Here is a 16,777-nt window from a genome sequence, read left to right on the forward strand (position 1 = left end):
CATAATAAATATATATTTTTGATGTCATGTTTTAAATCTGCACTTTTCTAGCCGTAAATATACTCCTCCCCTCTTAACCACGCCCCCACCTCCCAAAATCGGAGGTCTCAAGGTTGCCTCGAACACCTGCAAACTATCTATTTTATCCTTGCTGAGAAACGCCCTTATTGAAAGCCATGCTGTATTTTTGTGTGGACAACACTTACCTCTAGTGGTTGTTTTCTAGTACTGCAACGTCCGACTGTGTAAACAAACACTATTCAAGTGCATAACTACTTTATCCAAGGGAACTTTTTTTTAATTTTTATTGTCAAGTGAAGGTTTATTTCAAATAATACTGACAATACTTGGAACTTTGCACTTGTACAAAGCAAATTAATCAAAAGGACAAGATAAAGTCGATACACAAACAAAAGAGGCTATGCATAAAAATGTTTTTTAAAAAAAGCACCATTGTTGTCCAAAACTAGGTAACAAAATGCAACATGTTTTATTTGTAATATCAAGTGACATAATTCAGGTAAAATTAAAAAAAACAAAAACAAGACACTTCATGGTTCAATAGTTTTGTCAATTCCTTCAGGAAGTTAAGGCACGTCGACAAACAAAAACGACAACAAACGTAAAATAATCGGTCGGCTGAAGCGACAATTCTTTGGCACAGCTGCATGTTGTGTGAGAGACACACACTCGTAACCACGAGGGAGACAATGTTAACACGACGCTATGTACAACGTAAAAATGCTATAAATATGTCTAAAAACCACAGACGCTATGTACATCTTGAAGGCGGGATGATTGCGTGGCAACGTGTCCGACGTGTCAGCTCGACGACTCAAATTGTGTGTTTTTTTGTTTTTTGCGATGGTAGTGATGATGTCAGTCTGTGTTGGTCTGTGGGCAGTAGGCACAGTGCGACGCCTCTTCTTCTTCCTCCTCCTCCCATTACTCATCCTCCTCTTCTTACTCATTCCTTCTTCCTCAGCACGATGTAGATGAGGCCGCTGATGAGGCAGAGCGGGAACGCCACCCAGGCCAGGACGTAAGCGTAGCCGAACTCCAAGCCGGCGACGCTGTCCGCCCTCATCACCGTGTAGATGATGGCCCCGCACATCACGAACAGACCTGGGGAGAACATCGATGACGTCATTGCAAGTCATGGCTTAAAAAATGATAAATACAACACGCCAAAATTTAAAACTGAACAAAGCCGCGGGCCAAAGTTGAACAAATTAACCTTTTAATAGGGACGCAAATGAGTTTTGCGTTGAATATTGAGCAAGCAAGGCTTATATAAGTTTATAGTGACATGCAAAATCCAGTTTCAAATAATAATAATAAAAAAATATCAATGGAATATCAAATACAATTTTAATAATTAAAGCTGCTTTGGTCAGGTCCGCTTTGGCTGCTGCCCCCGCGACTCAAGCCCTGGTCGTAGTCAGACCTACATAGAAGTTTTAATTTCATGTCTCTAAGACATTCCTAACAGAAGTTATAAGCAGTTTTGTTTGTGTTTTTTCCTAAGGGGCGCTAGAGCGTAATTTTGATTTCCGGGGTTTGGTTTTTTTATTACATGGCAATTTTCGCCAGTCCTAATGTGTGTGTAAAATTTGGTGAGTTTTGAAGCATGTTAAGGGGGTGAAATTACAGATTGGCGTTTCTGGATGTTGTTGATAAATGGCTTTCGCTTTGCATACTTGAGCTTTAACTTGCACTTTGAAGCATTTTAAGGGGGTCAAATTACAGCTCAAAGAGGCAAAAATTAAATTTTTTAGGAAACTTTGCGCAGGGGTTCTTTGAAGGCGCATAAAATCAAAACCGGAGCAGTAGTCAAAACTCTTTCGATAACTTTAATCAGATGGGTTCAAACTCTCTCCTGTGCAAGTTTGAAGCCGAAACGACAAACAAGCTCAGAGGAGATAACGTTTGAAAAAAGGTGACGGGTGTTTACAAAACTTTTATTTTGAAGGGGTAATTTTTAACTTCCTGTTGATTTTTGCTGAAGGATGTCAATTATTAAAATGTAGGTCTAAGTAAAACCTACATGGAGGTTTTTGTTTCAGGTCTCTCTGACACTCCTACCAGAAGTTACAAGCAGTTTTGTCTGTTTTTTCTGTGTTTTATTCAAAAATTGCGCTAGAGCGCATTTTTGAGTTTTGGGGTTTGTTTTTTTAATTAGATCGCAATTTTCGCCAGTCCTGATGTGTGTGCCAAGTTTGGTGAGTTTTGAAGCATTATAAGGGGGTCAAATTACAGCTCAAAGAGGCCAAAATTGCATTTTTTGCGAAAATTTTGCTTTGAATGGGTTTTTGCAAAATTTCTGTTGATTTATGCCCTAGAAAGTAAAATAATGAAATCTAGGTCTAAGTCAGCCCTACATAGAGGTTTTTGTTTCATGTCTCTACGACATTGCTAACGGAAGTTACAAGCAGTCTGTAGTTTGTTTCTTCCTAGGAGGCGCTAGCGCGCAATTTTGATTTTTGGGGTTTGGTTGCTTAATAAGTTGGGAAAGTTTTCCATACCGACGTGTGTGTCAAATTTGGTGAGTTTTGAAGCATGTTAAGGGGGTCAAATTAGGGTGCGAAGGTGCGGAATAATAACAATAAAGAATAATAATAATAATAATAAAACCTTACAGTTTCAATAGGGTCCTTTGACCCATTGCAAAAGGATTCCTTTGGGAGTCCTTTTGCAATGGGCCTGGCGGACCCTAAAAATGGAATGCCTCTTTTCTATTTGCAGCGTTCTGTGGTAAACATCAAAATATTTTTTTTCCACAGGCTAATAATAAAATTGAAAATAAAATGATAATAATGACTGAATCAAACACTGAAGCCTTGAAGTAGCAAGAGAATGTGCATGAATAAAAAGTTCATTACTGCTCAGTTTGCTGCACTAATTTGCTATAACACATAACTTAACAGTGCAAAATCAACTTTCAAAAAACAAAACAAAAATCATCAATGGTATATTAAATACAATTTGATCTCCCGAAATGTGTTTGTCATTCTTGTTTGGTGTGGGTGCACAGTGTGGCGCATATTTGTAACAGTGTTAAAGTTGTTTTCATACGACCACCCTCAGTGTGACCTGTATAGCTGTTGACCAAGTATGCTTTGCATTCACTTGTGTGTGTGTGTGTGTGTGTGTGTGTAAAAGCCGCAAATATTAATGTGACTGGGTTCGGCACGCTGTTTGTACGGAGGAAAAGCAGAAGTGATGACAGGTTGTAAGGAACGCTAAAGGGAGTGCCTTAAAGGCACGCCCCCAATATTGTTGTCCGGGTGGAATTTGGTAGAAATTATATATATATATATATATATATATATATATATATATGTACACACATATATATATATACACACATATATATATATATACAGTATATATATATATATACACATGTATATATATATATATATATATATATATATACACATGTATATATATATATATATATATATATATATATATATATACATGTATATATATATATATATATACACATGTATATATATATATATATATATATATATATATATATATACACATGTATATATATATATATATACACATGTATATATATGTATATATACATGTATATATACACATACATACATACATACATACATACATACACATATATATATATATATATATATATATTGTATTCATTTCAATGTAAAATTATTATCAACTATTATTATTTGTTGTTTTAGTCTTTATCATAGTCATGCTTAACTTATTAACCCAATACTTTTAAAATAATGAATGTAACATTCATTATAGAAATTATTTTTGGGGAAAAATACATATATATTTTTAATATTTGTATTCGTTTTATTTATTTTTATTATCAACTATTATTATTTGTCGTTTTAGTCTTTACCATAGTCATGCTTAACTTATTTACCCAATACTTTTAAAATAATGACTGTTACATTCATTATAGAATTTAATTTAAAAAAAAAAAATATATATATATATATATATATATTAAAAAAAAAACGTTCGTATTTATTTTAATGTATAGTTATTTGTTGTTTTAGTCTTTACCATGGTCATGCTTAACTTATTAACCCAAAACTTTTGAAATAATGACTTTAACATTCAGTATAGAATTTAATTTAAAAAAATATATATATATATTTTTAAATATTTTTATTTGGTTTATTTATTTTAATGTATGATTATTATTTGTTGTTTTAGTCTTCACTATCGTCATGCTTAACTGAATAACCCAATACTTTTAAAAGAATGACTGTAACAATTATAGAATTTAATTTTCAAATATATGTAAATATTTTAAGATAATTTTATTTGTAAAAGAATGAATGTAACATTCATTAAATAATTTTTTTTTAAATATATATTTTTTATATTTTTGTTTTATATATTTTAATGTATAATTATTATCAACTATTATTATTAGCTGTTTTAGTCTTTACCATCGGCATGCTTAACTTACTAACCCAATACTTTTAAAATAATGACTGTTACATTCATTATAGAAATTAATTTTTAAAACTATATATTTTTTTTAATATTTGTATTTGTTTTATTGTATAATTATTATTTGTTTTTTAGTCTTCACCATCGTCATGCTTAACTTATTAACCCAATACTCGTAAAACAAAATAATTTAACATTCATTATATAAATAATTTCTTTTTAAAGTATATACTTTTTAAAGATTATTTGTTTTATTTATTTTAATGTATAGTTATTATTTGTTGTTTTAGTCTTTACCATCGTCATGCTTAACTTATTAACCCAATACTTTTGAAAAAAATAAATGTAACATTCATTATACAATTTTTTTTAAATATATTTTTATTCGTTACATTTTATAGATTTTTATAGTTTTTTTTTTTAGATTGTGCCCATGTGCTCAAAACTATGGTCTTATAATATGTTTTTTAATAGTATTATAATTTTTTATTATTATGCTATGTATTTTATGAATATGTAATATTCAGACTATTTATTAAAACGATTACTATTAAGTAATATTATTTTTTGCGCGTACTTTATTTATTAATATGTAATTTATTACTTTTCATTTTGTAGTTTTTTTATTGATGACTTGTTATATCTCATGAAATTACTTTACAATGATATTTAGTCATACAATATACATTAATTTTATTCTCATTTGTATACATTTATTAGTAACTATTATATTATTTTTTATGTTTTTTTAAGTCTGTCACATTTCACAGATTACTGTTATTTTAGTCAGTACTGATGTACTCAAAATAATAAGTATTGATGAAAATATTCCTTATTTATGTGTTGTTGTTTTTTAAACATTTTCTATTTCTAATTACAAAAAAATATATTATTCATTATTCTTTAGTCTTTACCAATATTATACTTTTTATTATCTATTTTACGGTATTTATTTTATTCATAACAAATTATGAATTATTTAGTATTAATATTTATTGTGCTTACTTTGTTTTTTTTATCAAATATAGTTTATTCCTTTACATTGTTTCCATGTATTATTGTATTTTATTAATATGCAGTATTTATACAATTTATTAAAACGATTATTAATAAGTATTGTTATTTACTACTTTATTTTTATTGAAGACTTGTTATATCTCATGAAATTACTTTACAATATTATTTACTCATTTAATATACATTATTGTTATTCTTATTTGTATACATTTTTGTTTATAGTTACGGCTATGAGTAACTACCATAGTATTTGCCAACATCTAACTGAAATTATCAAGTTAATAACTTAATAACTTAATGATCTTAAATGCATGAATATTAAATTCATTGTACAAATTAAATATTTTTTATATTTTTTTAAGACTGTCCCATTTTACAGATTACTGTTATTTTAGTCAGTACTGATGTACTCAAAATGATAATAATTATTGATAAAAATATTTTTCCTTATTTATGTTAATTTTGAAAAAAAAATATTTTTTTTTCTAATTACAAAAAAATATAGTATTTGTTGTTATTTAGTCTTAGCCAATATCATACCTTTTTTATATATATTTTACGGTATTTCTTTCATTCATAACAAATTATGAATTATTTAGCACTAATGTTTATCGTGCTTACTTTATTTTTATCAAATAATGTCTCCATGTATTATTGTATTTTAATAATATGCCATATTTAAACTATTTATCAAAACGATTACTATTAAGTATTATTATTTATTTCTTAATATGTCATTTACTACTTTAAATGTTTACCTATTATTTTTATTACATTATGTTTATTCTTATTGGTATATATTTGTTTATAGTTATGAGTAACTATTATAATTCATTATAATTAATTTATTAACTTAAAAATCTTAAATGCATGAGTATTAAATTCATTGTACATATGAAATATTCTTAATGTTTTTTAAGACTTTATCACATTTTACCGCCGTGTGGCGGGGCTCTCCCTTAGAGATAGGGTGAGAAGCTCTGCCATCCGGGAGGAACTCAACGTAAAGCCGCTGCTCCTCCACATCGAGAGGAGCCAGATGAGGTGGTTCGGGCATCTGGTCAGGATGCCACCCGAACGCCTCCCTAGGGATGTGTTTAGGGCACGTCCAGCTGGTAGGAGGCCACGGGGAAGACCCAGGAACCGTTGGAAAGACTATGTCTCCCGGCTGGCCTGGGAACGCCTCGGGATCCCCCGGGAAGAGCTAGACGAAGTGGCTGGAGATAGGGAAGTCTGGGCTTCCCTGCTTAGGCTGCTGCCCCCGCGACCCGACCTCGGATAAGCGGAAGATGATGGATGGATGGATGGATCACATTTTACTGTTATTTTATTCAGTACTCATTCACTCAAAATAATAATAATAATTATTAATTAAAATATTGTTACTTATTTATGGGTTTGTTGTCTTCTTTCTTTTTTTATTTTGGTTTATTTCGAACATGAACACACTTCCAGCATAATACATCCCACAATTTCATATAATTTCTGTTTACATCATGTCCGAAAAGGAGTAGGAAGAAGCAAAGCTTAGTTAAACCTACTCCTTTCCCACTTCAGAGCGTTTACAAATATAAACATCCATTTACTGACCTTTTTAGAGTAAAATGGCATCCGTGAATGAGTAACACAACAGTTTTGTAATATGAAATTAGTTAAGTCAATCATATATTTTTTTAAATCAATTTTTTATGTCTATTTACAAAAAATATATAATTCGTTGTTATTTAGTCTTTAACAATTTTATACTTTTTTATTATATTATTACAATAATATAAGGTATTTATTTTATTCATAACAAATCATAATTTAGTATTACTATTTATTGTGCTTATTTTATTTTTTTTCATTATTTTTTCCATGTGTTATTGTCATTAAAGATAAATTATTATTAGTCATTTTAGCTATTTATCTATTCTCTATACACTTTAATAATAATTATTGACTGTTTCGGCTCACTCAGGCTTAGTACGGTGTCCTTAAAGCAGGCGTGTCCAAAGTCCGGCCCGAGGGCCATTTGTGGCCCCCAGCTAATTTGTTAATGGCCCCCGGCCCATTCTAAAAAAATACTATAATAAAAATTTCAAACATAAAAGAGGGTAATAAAAGAGTAAACAGTGACATGTAACAAGAAAAAGTTGCAATGTTGACACTAATAACACAAAGACCTGCTGAAGGCTCCAATTACTTCACTGGAAACAATTTCACTTTTAAATATTTTGGGGGGATAATATTGCATATTTTGTGCAAAACAAAGTTTTCTTTCACAAAAAGGGCATAAAACAAACACAAAAGTATGAAAAAAAATTATAACATCTTATAATTAAGAGATCTACAGACTTAAGCGTTAAAAGTAAAAAAATATAAATATACATTTGGCTTATTTTCAACACTTATTATTTTTTTATTGTTATGAATTATTGACCTATTTAGGGTTCCAATTACTTCATGTCAAATATTCCACTTTGAAATGTTTTGGGGGAAAATTTTGCATAGTTTGTGTGTTTGCTATATAAATAAGGGTTTTGACATAAAGGGAATAAACATTAACAAAATTTTAAAAAATGTTATAAAGACAAACAGACGTGAAGTTGATCTCAAAATTCAAGCGTTAAATGAAAAAAAAGATAATTTATGACTTATTTCTAACATTTTTATGACTGACACCCTTCTGGAGACCGGGGACCAAACTTGAGGAAAGCCATAAAGGTAAAAAAACAACAACTATTGTATTGCTTTTAAAAAAGAAAAATATCAAATGGGCCCCCGCCTACTTAGATTTTTCAGTCTGCGGCCCTCATTGGAAAAAGTTTGGACACCCCTGCCTTAAAGGGTCCACAAATGAGGCATCTAAGTCAAGCAATTCATTATAAAAATGTAAATTGTGTAAATAAGATGTCAATCGGACATTACCACCGTGCACCGATGACTCGTCTACAACGCGGAGGTCAACTTAGTGTCAACCCCGCCCTGCCTATGTGGGTGGGGGGGTTGGCTCCGCCCCCTTTTCAAACCCACACTCAACAAACGGCGGCACGTGTGGCGTGAAAATTGCGGGGCGTGAGCAAACTCACTGGCCAAGATCTGGAAGATGGCGGTGAAGAAGAAGCGTCCGCCCTTCACCAGTCTGAACAGCTGGAACACGAAAGCGATGAGGGAGAAGAAGCAGAAGAGCACGGCCAGGATCATGAGGGCCTGCACCGCCTGGATCCAATCTGTAAACAATGGCGTGACGCACATTAAATAATAATAAACACGTGTTTAAAATCTCCATTTTCAACGGCGTGCTCGACTAACCTTCGTTGCTGGCCGGGCTGCACTGATAGCCTCCATTGCTGGTCAAGCAGTTGTACCACAGATCTGTGCTTGTGTCGCCACCTACAGACCAGGCCTGGTAAACACAACAACAAACAGCGTTTAGTAGGGGTGGCAAACGTACGGCCCGCAGAACAGGTTTTATCAGAGTTTGAACCTGAAATTTTAGAATGAAACAAACTGCTGTTCTAAATGTGTCCACTGGATGTCGCCATAGCACATATTTGTATCATTGGAGATCAGGGGTGTCCAAAGTGTGGCTAATTGCTTACAGGCCCGCCACACATTCTGGAAATGATATTGCAAAAATGTTTAAAAACATTTTTTTAAAAGTGGAATGATGTGAAATTTAACGAGAAAAAGTTGCAATCTTGACCCAAAGCTGCCTTGCAGCAGTGTTAAGTTTGTTGACGAAAAATTGTCCTTTTTTTTCCCGGCTAAAACGAGACAATAACTAAATAAAAAATAATTTACGTGGACTTGGAGAAGGCATTCGACCGTGTCCCTCGGGAAGTCCTGTGGGGAGTGCTTAGAGAGTATGGGATATCGGACTGTCTTATTATGGCAGTCCGATCCCTGTATGATCAGTGTCAGAGCTTGGTCCGCATTGCTGGAAGTAAGTCGGACACATTTCCAGTGAGGGTTGGACTCCGCCAAGGTTGCCCTTTGTCACCGATTCTGTTCATAACTTTTATGGACAGAATTTCTAGGCGCAGTCAAGGCGTTCCGGTTTGGTGGCCGCGGGATTAGGTCTCTGCTTTTTGCAGACGATGTGGTCTTGTTGGCTTCATCTGGCCGGGATCTTCAGCTCTCACTGGATCGGTTCGCAGCCGAGTGTGAAGCGACCGGAATGAGAATCAGCACCTCCAAGTCCGAGTCCATGGTTCTTGCCCGGAAAAGGGTGGAATGCCATCTCCGGGTTGGGGAGGAGACCCTGCCCCAAGTGGAGGAGTTCAAGTACCTAGGAGTCTTGTTCACGAGTGGGGGAAGAGTGGATAATGAGATCGACAGGCGGATCGGTGCGGCGTCTTCAGTAATGCGGACGTTGTACCGATCTGTTGTGGTGAAGAAGGAGCTGAGCCGGAAGGCAAAGCTCTTAATTTACCGGTCGATCTACGTTCCCATCCTCACCTATGGTCATGAGCTTTGGGTCATGACCGAAAGGATAAGATCACGGGTACAAGCGGCCGAAATGAGTTTCCTCCGCCGTGTGGCGGGGCTCTCCCTTAGAGATAGGGTGAGAAGCTCTGTCATCCGGGAGGAACTCAAAGTAAAGCCGCTGCTCCTCCACATCGAGAGGAGCCAGATGAGGTGGTTCGGGCATCTGGTCAGGATGCCACCCGAACGCCTCCCGAGGGAGGTGTTTAGGGCACGTCCAACCGGTAGGAGGCCACGGGGAAGACCCAGGACACGTTGGGAAGACTATGTCTCCCGGCTGGCCTGGGAACGCCTCGGGATCCCCAGGGAAGAGCTAGACGAAGTGGCTGGGGAGAGGGAAGTCTGGGCTTCCCTGCTTAGGCTGCTGCCCCCGCGACCCGACCTCGGATAAGCAGAAGAAGATGGATGGATGGATGGATGGATGGATGGACTAAGACGATGACGAGGTGTATTGACATATTCGTCAACGAATAAAAACGAGACGAAAATGTCTGCCAGAGACGAGATCCAATCGGAACTCATTTCGTTAGGAAAAGGCGGGAGGAGTTGGGAAGAGAACCAATCAGAGCGACGTGGTAAGGAAGTTACGTGAACGTAGTTTGCGTTTGAGACTGACAACAGAAGACAACATGTCAACGCCGGGGAGGAAGAGGAGAGAGGACATATGGGGACATTTTATATTTGACATCAAAGATAACAAGACGCAGTGTAAGAAATGCAGATCGAGGATTACGGGGAAAAACACAACAAACTTGAAGCGACATTTACAGTCGAATCACCCCGAAATCCACACACAGGTAAGTATTTTCCACAACATACAACTCACGCGACGTTATCCCGTTTATTACACGGCTTACTCGTGAAATACTAAATTTGAGACATGATTTTCATCAAAATACGACTTCTATCGGTGATTTTTCCGCCGTTTTGCTTTGACTTTCAGAAATTGAAGGGAAAGTTTACATATTTACCCTTTAGTCGACTAAATCTACTGCAGTTTTCGTCGACTATAATCTCATGATATTTCGTCAACTAAAACTAGACTAAAACTAAAACAATTTAAATAACTAAATTATGACTAAAACTAAATTACATTTTAGTCAAAAGACTGTGACTAAAACTAAATCAAATTTTGTTGTCAAAATTATCACTGCCTTGCAGGCTGTTTTTTTTTTTTCATTTGTCTTTGTTTTTCTGTTTTTGCCATTGCTCAAAAAAAAAAAGACAAAAAAAAAAAATCAATGCAATAATGAATTATTTTCAAGGCTCAAATTACTTCAAAAATGTCACTTTCAAAGTGTTTTATGTGGAAAAAAATATTGCATATATTGTGTGGTTGTCCATATAAATACATCAAAGTTTTCTTTAAAACAAACAAAATAGTTCAAATGTAAAATCGACAGATATATCTGAAGTTGATCTTGTAACAAGTGTTGATAGTTAAAAAAAACAACTAATAAAATATATCATTTTGAGTGCAGCACCTTTTGCACCCCAATTATATCTAATGGGATTTTATTTGTCTTTGCACTGTGATTACTCAAATTTAATAATGAATTAAAATCAATGGTGCCCTGCATTATTGATCTTTTATGGCTCTAATTAATAAAAACTGCATATTTCAGTTATACTATAAAAAAAACAAGTTGTCTTTGACAAACAAGCCATAAAACCTTTTTTTTTTTTTTTACTTCATATCAACCTGAAGTTTTATTAGTAGTAATGACTGAGACCATTTATGATCCCCGGGAGCCCTAAAAGGTAAAAAAAAAAAAAGGTTAAAAATCCATATATTTTGTTATGGTTTAAAAATGAAAAATATCAAAATCGCCCCCGCTTGTTTTAATTTTTCCATGTGCGGCCCTCAGTGGAATTTTTTTTGAAATATATACTTTTAATATTTTTGTTTTATTTATTTTATTGTATAAATATTATAAACTATTATTATTAGTTGTTTTAGTCTTTACCATCGTCATGCTTAACTTATTAACCCAATACTTTTAAAATAATGACAGTAACATTCATTTTAGAAATTAATAAAATATATATATATATATATATATATATATATTTTTTTTAAATATTTTTATTTATATTATTTGACAAACAAGGCATAAAAAATTTTAATTTTTTTTTTTTTTAACTTCATATCAACCTGAAGTTTTATTAGTAGTAATGACTGAGGTAAAAAAAAAAAAAATCCATATATTTTGTTATGGTTTAAAAATGAAAGATATCAAAATTGCCCCCGCTTGTTTTAATTTTTCCATGTGGAAATTTTTTTGAAATATATATTTTAGTTTCATTTATTTTAATTTATAATTATTATAAACTATTATTATTAGTATATTTTAGTTTCATTTATTTTAATTTATAATTATTATAAACTATTATTATTAGTTCACGGTGGCAGAGGGGTTAGTGCATCTGCCTCACAATACGAAGTTCCTGCAGTCCTGGGTTCAAATCCAGGCTCGGGATCTTTCTGTGTGGAGTTTGCATGTTCTCCCCGTGAATGCGTGGGTTCCCTCCGGGTACTCCGGCTTCCTCCCACTTCCAAAGACATGCACCTGGGGATAGGTTGATTGGCAACACTAAATTGGCCCTAGTGTTTGAATGTGAGTGTGAATGTTGTCTGTCTATCTGTGTTGGCCCTGCGATGAGGTGGCGACTTGTCCAGGGTGTACCCCGCCTTCCGCCCGATTGTAGCTGGGATAGGCGCCAGCGCCCCCCGCGACCCCAAAAGGGAATAAGCGGTAGAAAAATGGATGTTTTAGTCTTTACCATCGTCATGCTTAACTTATTAACCCAATACTTTTAAAATAACGACTGTAACATTCATTTTAGAAATTAATTTAAAAAAAAATATATATATATATATATATATATATATTTCAATATTTTTATTTATATTATTTGACAAACAAGGCATAAAACTTTTTTTTATTTTTTTTAACTTAAATATCAACCTGAAGTTTTATTAGTAGTAATGACTGAGGTAAAAAAAAAAATAAATAAAAAAATCCATATATTTTGTTATGGTTTAAAAATGAAAAATATCAAAATTGCCCCCGCTTGTTTTAATTTTTCCATGTGCGGCCCTCAGTGGAAATTTCTTTTGAAATATATATTTTTAATATTTTAGTTTTATTTATTTTAATGTATAATTATTATAAACTATTATTATTAGTTGTTTTAGTCTTTGCCATCGTCATGCTTAACTTATTAACCCAATACTTTTAAAATGACTGTAACAGTCATTTTAGAAATTAATTTAAAAAAAAGATACATATATTTTTTAATATTTTTATTTATATTATTTGACAAACAAGGCATAAAACTTTTTTTTTTTTTTTACATCATATCAACCTGAAGTTTTATTAGTAGTAATGACTGAGACCCTGTATGGTCCCCGGGAGCCCTAAAAGGTGAGAGAAAAAAAAAAAAAATCCATATATTTTGTTATGGTTTAAAAATGAAAAATATCAACATTTTTATACTCTTTGGCGTGACTCGGCCGGGGTTTGAACTCACGACCTACCCATCTCAGGGCGGACACTCGAACCACAAGGCCACTGAGCAGGTGGTGAACATTAAATGTATTGAATTGAATTACATTTATTCGGAAAATATAAATAATGACAAATATAGAATACTATGTAAGTGTAAGAAAACATTATAATTTGCACATTTTCAGAATGTGCTTGTCCCTATTTCTAAACAAAGAAAACAATCGGAAGTTGTCTTTATTTTTAAGTTATCATGCCGTGATTTTACCAGTCCGGCCCACTTAGAAGTAGATTTTTCTCCATGTGACTGCCCGATCTAAAATGAGTTTGAAAACCTTTGTGTTTTAGTAGAAGTCAGAACAACCATCTTAAAACTCATTTGTATACTCTAGCCTTTAAAAATAGACCCCCCCTTTTAGACCAGTTGATCTGCCGCCTCTTTTCTGCTCTGCCCACCCTCTCCTGCGTGGAGAGGTTATTCGGTGACCACGGACCAGTCTCCACTCAAGATAATCCCCTGCTGGATCACTATGGATTGATTGGAAATTTTATAAGTACATATTCCGTCCAATCGACCACTAAATGGTAACACCCGAATAAGTTTTTCAACTTGTTTAAGTCGGGGTCCACGTACTGGACTCTCGCACTACTAACTAAATCCACTCGACGTCCATTGCACATTTCTTGAATTCCATTTATTCCGAAAAAAATAAATAATGACAAAGATAGAATACTATGTAAGTGTAAAAAAACCTTGCAACAACATTATGGTTTGTACATTATCAGAATGTGCTCGTTTTATTTTTAAACAAACAAAACAATTTGAAGGTGTCTTTATTTTTAAGTTATCGCGCCGTGATTTTACCAGTCTGGCCCACTTGGAAGTACATTTTTCTCCATGTGGCCCCCCCGATGTATTGACTTTACCATGAACTGATTAACGTGGACCCCGACTTAAACAAGTTGAGAAACTTATTCGGGTGTTATTATTTCGTGGTCAATTGTACGGAATATGTACTGAACTGTGCAATCTACTAATAAAAGTATCAATCTAAAATGAGTTTGACACCCCTGATCTAGGCCAGACATCACCCAGTGGTGTAAATAACGTAGTCACTGGACCCTAGGGCAGTGGCAACGCCTTCTCTGGAGTGATGAGTCACAATTTTTCCATCTGGCAAAGGAGAACGGTGCATTTCGGACTGCATGGTGCCGGGTGTGAAAATTGGTGGAGGAGGAATTATGGTGTGGGGTTGGTTTTACAGGAGTTGGGCTTGGCTCCTTAGTTCCAGTGAAAGGTGAATGCGCTTGTTCTATTTTTAAACACAGAAAACAATTTTGAAGTGGTCTTTATTTTAAAGATATGGTGCCAGGATACTGAACATATGTTTATTAGAATAAGGTAAACATCTGTTCAGTATTTTAACATAAAAGTGTTTGATTGTGAAGCATTAAAAGCCACAAAAGCGGAGTATAAAAATGAACCTGAAATTTTTGAATGAAATAAACTGCTGTTTTGAATATGTCCACCGGATGTCGCAATAGCAGTTATTTGTAACTTTGGAGGTGATGCTAGTTGAGGAAAATTATCAAACTACATAAAAAAACATTCTGTAATTTGATTTTGATTTTTTTTTTCATCTTGATGGATTGAAAATGAACACCAATGAGTTGACTGATGAACATTAAATGTAAATAATGAAATTAAATGTATTCAGAAAATGACAAAAAATACATGAAAATGTAAAACAACAAAAACCAACAGCATTTCGATTTATACATTTTCATAATGTGCTTGTTCCTATTTTTAAACAAAGAAAACAACTTGAAGTGGTCTTTATTTTTAAGTTATGGTGCCGCGATTTTACCAGTCCGGCCCACTTGGGAGTAGATTTTTCTCCGTTTCTTCATTTTTATTAATTTTTTTTTCGAGCTTCATGAGCTTTACATCACCAGCCACTTTCGTAAACTCTAACTTTTCAGAGTTTTTATGACAACTTCAATGGAAAAATATAAAATAGATCATACAAATTATCCCGTTTTCCCATAGTTTTTCTACAGAATATGAACATAAAGGATGTAAAAAAAAAAAAAAAGTACTTACACTGGCTGCTGTTGACACAATTAGAAGAATGAGGATGATAATGTGCAAGAGGAGCACTCCAAGCAAGATGAGCAGCATTTTCAAGTATTCTAGGAAGAGAAAACACACGTTAAAAGACAAAACATGTGAATTGTTTTAAACCAGGGGGGGTAAGAATCGATGCACTTCCTCGCTACGGACGCTAGAGGGAGACATTTTCCCACTTTTCGCACTAACCGCAATGTTTACTTCAGCGAGAGAGTATCCTGTTACAAATTAACTTTTCCCACCAAAAAAAAAAAAAAAAGCGTCTACGACGAAATGAAAGTGTCGCAAGGCATTCTTTAGTCACCGGAAAATGAACTTTAAACCACTTAAAAGGTCTTGAAAAAAAAAGGTTCGGTAGTAAGTAAAGGAACGCGCATGGAAAAGTGACGACGCTGCTGTTTTGTTCGCAATGTTATTTCTTACGCGATAAATCCGAGTCAGAATCTCCGTTAAAGTCGGAGTTAAAGTCCAGAAAGAAGGGGGGAGTTCAGGTTTGCATAGCGAAAAGGCAAAAAAAAATAAAAAAAAGACACATTCAAAACCGCAAGAGAAGAACAAAAGTAGTCCAAACTTACAAAAAGTCCAAAGTTGGTTTCCCGTGAAAAGAGAGAGATGGTTGGGGAGGAAAAAAAGAATAAGCTGAGAATGTGATCGTGCTCCTCTCTCGTTACTATTCCAGATGTGGCTCTCACACCCCAGTCGGACTTTTTCAGGGCCGTAGACACCGCCCTGCAGGGCCTGCACGTCACCAGGAGCCCACTCCCCCCCGCCCACCCCTGTTTAAACTCCTCTTCCCGCCCAGGCCTGTCATCTGGTATGTGTTCCTGTTTGTACTTTTATTAAAAACACGTTTTTTCACGACTCAATTTGACAAATTCCGATGTTATCGTGTTGCGTGATGACATTTAATCAGTCATTTTTTTGGGCTATCAATGCACGCAGGACACTTTATTAGCTGTCAAATGCACCATAAAAAGAGCCCTGGAGTTCAAATAAATGCATTTGGAAACACAATATTGTTGACTGTGAATGAAGAAGTCATTTGCAGCATATCGTAACAACAGTGGTGGGCCCAGCGTCTCCCACCTAGGCCTTCAGTGATGTCCGACTTCATTGATTCCCTCTCAAATTACCATAATTTATGTCACCATTGCTGGAGAAATACCATACAGTGTCATACTTGCCAACCCTCCTG

The 16,777-nt window shown here is 34.2% G+C and overlaps 1 protein-coding gene across 1 annotated transcript; it reads right to left on the bottom strand.

Annotated features, from left to right (window-relative positions):
- Window positions 1-467: 467 nt before the first annotated feature.
- On the bottom strand, window positions 468-16,316 carry LOC133541465 (peripheral myelin protein 22-like). The gene is made up of 5 exons (XM_061884909.1): window positions 16,158-16,316; window positions 15,556-15,644; window positions 8,767-8,860; window positions 8,544-8,684; window positions 468-1,125 (listed from the first exon to the last, which is right to left on the bottom strand). Exons 2-5 carry the CDS (start codon window positions 15,631-15,633, stop codon window positions 968-970), a joined length of 471 nt encoding a protein of 156 aa, XP_061740893.1. The 5' UTR covers window positions 15,634-15,644; window positions 16,158-16,316; the 3' UTR covers window positions 468-967.
- Window positions 16,317-16,777: the final 461 nt, after the last annotated feature.

The sequence above is a fragment of the Nerophis ophidion genome, linkage group LG23, assembly GCF_033978795.1.
Source record: "Nerophis ophidion isolate RoL-2023_Sa linkage group LG23, RoL_Noph_v1.0, whole genome shotgun sequence".
Lineage (NCBI taxonomy): Eukaryota > Metazoa > Chordata > Actinopteri > Syngnathiformes > Syngnathidae > Nerophis > Nerophis ophidion.